Genomic DNA, 5,487 nt, shown 5'->3' with positions numbered 1-5,487 from the left:
TGATACCAGAAGAAAGATAAGTAAGTATATTCACCTGACACAGGCTTGGGAGAGTTTTTAAATACCATCAGAACTGAATGCCTTCATGAATTTTCCCTTTGGTCCTACTCAGTGGTCCATAGGCCAGTGGTCAAAGCAAAATGAGCCTAACCCCATCCTCCTGCTGTGCTGTTCCCCTGCAGAGGAGCCTACCATGGATGCAGTCCTTACACACTGGGGTTGACAAACGTGGGGCCCTACAAGATGGCCCTCCCCGGTGGGTTGGGTTGCCAATCGGTGAGTTTTGGGTTTTTTTCCTTGTTTCTTCAAAGTCTTCCAGGTATAGGAACCTGATCAGGTTTTCCTGATAGTAGAATTTAGAAACTTCTATAAAGCCTGTCATTAATCAGAGTCTCGATTTGACTTCATTGAATTGAAGACTATTGGGGGAAAATGTTTCCTAGGTAGGCATTTAGAGTCTGAGCAATAATTCATGATAGGGTTTCTTAATTTAGCTTATTTTTAAATAAAATCAAGTGAACTACAAAGTTTTGAAAACCTTGAAGGCACAAAATTTCTGTAGACTCGTCACTGTATTCACCTTCTGGTCTCACTTGCTGTACCCACCTTACGAGCATCAGAATCAGATACTTAATTATTCTTCTTGATCCACCAAACCCTTGAGCAAGTTGTCTACAGGCCTACATTAAAATCAATTTCCTTTGTAGATTGCCCAGAGAACTGATTTCTAAGAAAAAATGATCTCTTCAAAGCAGAATATTAGATTTGCACCCTGCTCGTGGGAGAGGGGAAAGGGGAGAGGGAGGAATCTCAACATCAAATTAAGAAGCCTTTTACCTTGACTGCTGCCCTACGCGCCCCACCCTCATTGGCTGGCTGGCGTTTTGCCAAATTCCTTCTTTTGTCATTTGCAGACAATGTGCCCAGATGTCTTCCGAGGCCCCTGGGGTGGAAGCCACTGTCGGGATTCTCCAGTGCAAACAATTAGGAAATGCGACTGTGCACCAGGTCGGACTGGGCAGGGAGGGAGGGGTAGAGTGGGAGGTTGGAAGGTGGAGGAACACGGATAAAGGCAGGACCATCCCTGGGGGTGAACAATCAAATTCGAACAACTGAAACAGGAAAAGCCAATGGAAGCAAAACCAGGAGGTAGCCAAGTTGCCCCTGGTCAAGTCAATGCTTCTCATGCCTGCTTCACTTCACTCCCAGAGCGTCCTTCTGGCCCTGTAGGAAGAGCACCTCATGCTATCAGAGCTAAGCCAAAAAGCAGACTATCAGCTGCTGTTTAATTAAAGCGGCTCTCTTAACTCTATTCGCAAGAGCTCTGGTAACTATTTATAAGAAAACAAAATGGGTGGGATTATTTACCAATTCCCAATGGGAAGGGGAAGGAGAGGGGGAAATGCTTTTGGAAACCTCAAAACTCCAATCAAAAAGTTCTCCAGGGACTCAGAATGCCAGCCAAAATGAAAGCATCTGTCAAAACACAAAGCCACTGCTCCTGAAGGCTGCTGACAACCCTTACACAAGTTTTTTTTTTGTTTTTTTGTTTTTTTGTTTGTTTTGAGACAGAGTCTCAAGCTGCCCCCTGGGTAGAGTGCTATGGCATCACAGCTCACAGCAATTTTTTTTTCCTTACACAAGTTTTAAAGGCATTCTTACAAGGGAAACTTCTATTTATCAATCATGGTTTTATTTGCATTCTTTACCTATTCGTCATATGGAGAGAAGAGGCGTGGCAATGTCACCTGCTCCCTGCTAGTCAGCAAGCCCGCCACAGACTTGTCACCGCAATTCAGAACCTTCTGAATAACTGCTCCTCATAGTTGTGAAAGCGGGAACTAAATGCTCCAGCTGAAAGATTTTTAATGGAATAGTGTGAATTGCTGGGGTGAGAGGAAGAATGCAAAATGGAAATCTTAAAAATCAGCTCTAAAAGGAAGAAAATTCATGGCCATCTTAAAATTCTGTTGAGATAAGAGCAAAATGGAGGTGGGAAGGTGAAAGATAAGCATTGAACCAGGCAAGCTGTCATAGTCACAGAATTTAAAACTATAATTCAAATTCTCCAGCATAAAGATGAGAAAACCAACGCCTTATATCAGGTATGAGAGGGCTAGGATTTGTTGTTTGTTTGTTGAGAGGACTAGGATTTGATCGCAAGGCTCCCAATATCTAGGACTACCCTTGTTCACACTGTCGTGCCATCAAAATGACCTCAAGCTAAAAATTGATTCCTGCTCTGCTGGCCAGGATCAAGGAAATCTGGATTCCATTCCCAGATCTGAGATCAAAGGAAGATCTGGATTCCACTCCCAGCCCTGCCATGGTCTAGCCACGAGCAAAAGATCCAACTTCTGCTTCAGTTTTCCCATTTATAAAACAAAAATAGCAACACCTGGCCCTCACAACCCCATCTCAGGGCTTCTTGAAATGAAGACAGAGAGAGCGGTGTGTAGAGAAAGGTAGATAACAGCAGGGCCCAGCAAAGCCAAATGCAAACATCACATCTATACAGCATCAAGAACCCAAATCAGTTGGATGGACCTCATGGGCCTCTGTCTGACTGCAAATCTGTAGCCCAGGGTCCGGTGCTATAGCCTTAAACCCCCTCTCTCTCTTCATTCTCTCTGCTTCCTCGTGCCTTAGCCCAGCTTGAAAATAGCAGAACCCCATGGTCATCTCTCTAGTGGCATCTGAAGGGCAAATAATAATGACAGACATAACATTTCTGCCCCTCTCAGCTGTTGTCTTTGGCATATCTTAAGCCAGCTGTTTCCTTAATGCATATCTTTAAGAGACAAGGCTGGTTATCATATCTTTAAATATGATATTTTATAAATGTATCTTTTTGTTTGGAATACAAAAGAGGACTCCAGTCTCTTCCAGTGCCTTTGGGACCTGGGAAGTGTCTGGTTCTTGCTGTAATGTGGGTAAAATCATATATGTTTGCACAAGCAGCCCAACATGTAAAGTACTCTGGGTACAGGTAAGTCTCGTTCTCATTCACAGTTACCAACTATGTAGGAGGATTTTTTCATCTCAGAATTATGTCATCACTGCCCACAGTGGCAGGGGGGCATTTTGAGAGTCTACCAGAGATGTTTATGTGGTAGATTTCATTATCTTACCCGCATTTTTCCCTCCCAGGCCCTGAATTTCCAATGTAATTCATGATGAGATTCACTTCTCGTCACCTCCTGCCCCCACAATGTTCTAAACCTGGTACTGATCGTGTCATTCTTCTCCTTTGGGAAGATACATTTTCTTTTTCTTAAAAACTGTTGTTCTTTCTGGTCTCCTCACCCTGCTTAACTCTTTCTGCACCACCGGCGAATATAAACTTTTCCATAGCCACTCCATTGTGCCCGGCAGAGCACCCACCTCCACCCCCTTGGGGTTGCCATGGAGACACCAAGGCACAGTGCATCTCTCTGCAGAGGTGTCCTGACCCAGAGTTACAGCAATGAGTGAGTAAGCAAGTGTGAAACCGGAGGGGGGGAAGCTCATCCTGGCAAGCGGCCCCTCTCCTTGCTGATACATGTGGACAGATGGAGGGAAAAATCCTGAAAGGTCCAGCATAGATTCAAGCACAATCTTTTCGGCTGGTTTAAGCCACCAAGGCTGATTTGGGGCCACTCTTTGATTTCGCTGGTTACAAATGGGCTTGTTAAACTTTCAAATTATGTCTTTTGAACATGTCTGATCTATTCTTTAGGGTCATCTGAAGCTGTTTTCTCTTTCTTTTCTAAGAAAAATAGGAAAATTTCAATCTCCAGAGGCACGCGTTTGTCTACTATATTCTGCCCATCAAAACAATATATAAGCAATGCTAAAAACGTACTTTCTGCTGTGGTATCTTCGTTATTCATTTCTTTCTGACACCCTCAACCTCCTACAACTGACCACAGATGTCAAGAATCCCTGTCAGTCGATCTTCCTCCCCTAATATGTGTGTAGCCTAAAAGATGTTTGGGGCCAGGTAGTGGGTTTTTTTTTTTTTTTCCATTTTCTAATGAAGAGCTGAAATATAAAATATATGTGTGCTTCAGTTTTGATGGTGATTGCTAAAGGTTGCTATTCTCTATGTGTAACCCCCAGGAGACAGGGTTAAATCCATGTGTCTAGACCAGGGTTGGGATGGCAGGTGGCAACGCCCCCTTACAGACCACTTTCAGTGTCACTGGTGCAGGGCTGGTCTGCCCCAGTCACATCATCTTCCTCTGTATTCCTTCTGTTGTCCAGGGATATGGGTTTAAGTCCAGAGACTGCGTGGTACTGTTCAGAACCAAATTGCAGGTGTGGATAAAAATTCTGAAAGTTTGGATATATGGATAAAAATTATAAAAGTAAAATATATAAATTTTATAACTTATAAATTTTTTCATTTATAAAAATGTTTAATTAATTTTTAATTTTAATTTATAAATTTTAAACTTTTTAATTTATAAATTTTATAATTTATAAAAATTATAAAAATAAAATCTATAAAAATCCTGAAAGTTTGGTCATACATGGACGCAGCTGCCCTTTGGTATTCTGGAGTAGAAGGCATCTTCTCTCTTGCTTTTCCTGCTTCTTCAGTGGTTCCCACTTCCAATTTTGACACATAGATGGAAGCTTCTGGAACTGGGGCAGGCCTTCTGGGTTATCTTACCCCTCTTCTCTTGTCCTCTCCCATTCACAGGATTTTGAGCCTACCCGTCTGTATGGTGAGGATTCCAGCTAATGAGATGTCCCTTACCATTGACAGGAAGGTTTCCAGCATCTTCTAGCAGGATGAGAATGTGAACATAGTTACTATTAATACACTTGAACTGGATGGATAGCTGTTACTGGTAATATGGCAGTCTAGGTTATCTCCGGATAAAAACAACTAAACATCATGGGTGACATATGAAACACATCCTAATTAAAGCATTGATATAAGAAAATAAGAATTCTCAGAAACGCAAAAAGGTCTTTAGGGCACTGCAGCCAGCTTTTGCTCTGAGGGCATTTGTCAGACTGAGTAACCTTGAACTTCAGTGTTCATAGCTCTGTGGAGTGCAAGGAAGAGATGACAAAGTCCAGGGCCCAGACAAAGTAAGAGATCTGATAGGAAAGCCTTCCCTTTGACAGGCTGAAACCCCGAAGAGGTTAACATCTTTATTATATGGGTCAACTAGAAATAAACACACCACCAAAAACAACCTGTCACAGACCAAAAGGTCTACAAGAATCCTGGTGCTGGATGGAATGGAGAGGATCTGAGAGGAACCACCATTCAAAATTTGAACTACAGACTGACCCTGAACTCTAACTACCTCAAGCTGATAATTTGGAGGAACCTTAGACTGGTCACACTCCATGGGCCTGGGAGCTGCAAAGTGCTTGAAAGTAACTTATCTCTTTCTAGGCCTCAAGGAATTCTCACAAATGAAACTCCAAGGAAAATAAACCTCCCATAGTCAAACAATAATGAACACATAAGGAAACAGAACTCCA

General features: G+C 42.6%; 1 protein-coding gene across 2 annotated transcripts in view; it reads left to right on the top strand.

Moving 5' to 3' along the window:
• The window catches only part of AGXT2 (alanine--glyoxylate aminotransferase 2), a 38,088-nt gene that overhangs the window by 12,405 nt on the left and 20,196 nt on the right, over nt 1-5,487 (top strand). For both annotated transcript variants that reach the window (XM_012807112.2, XM_003792935.3), the window contains exons 6-7: nt 183-276; nt 915-1,008. In XM_012807112.2, coding sequence (XP_012662566.1) covers nt 183-276; nt 915-1,008 — 188 coding nt within the window. The remainder of the gene's footprint in view (nt 1-182; nt 277-914; nt 1,009-5,487) is intronic.

Source organism: Otolemur garnettii, unplaced genomic scaffold (assembly GCF_000181295.1).
Source record: "Otolemur garnettii isolate 467f Iridium unplaced genomic scaffold, OtoGar3 scaffold00063, whole genome shotgun sequence".
Classification (NCBI taxonomy): Eukaryota; Metazoa; Chordata; class Mammalia; order Primates; family Galagidae; genus Otolemur; species Otolemur garnettii.
This window is presented reverse-complemented; position numbering and strand designations above follow the sequence as displayed.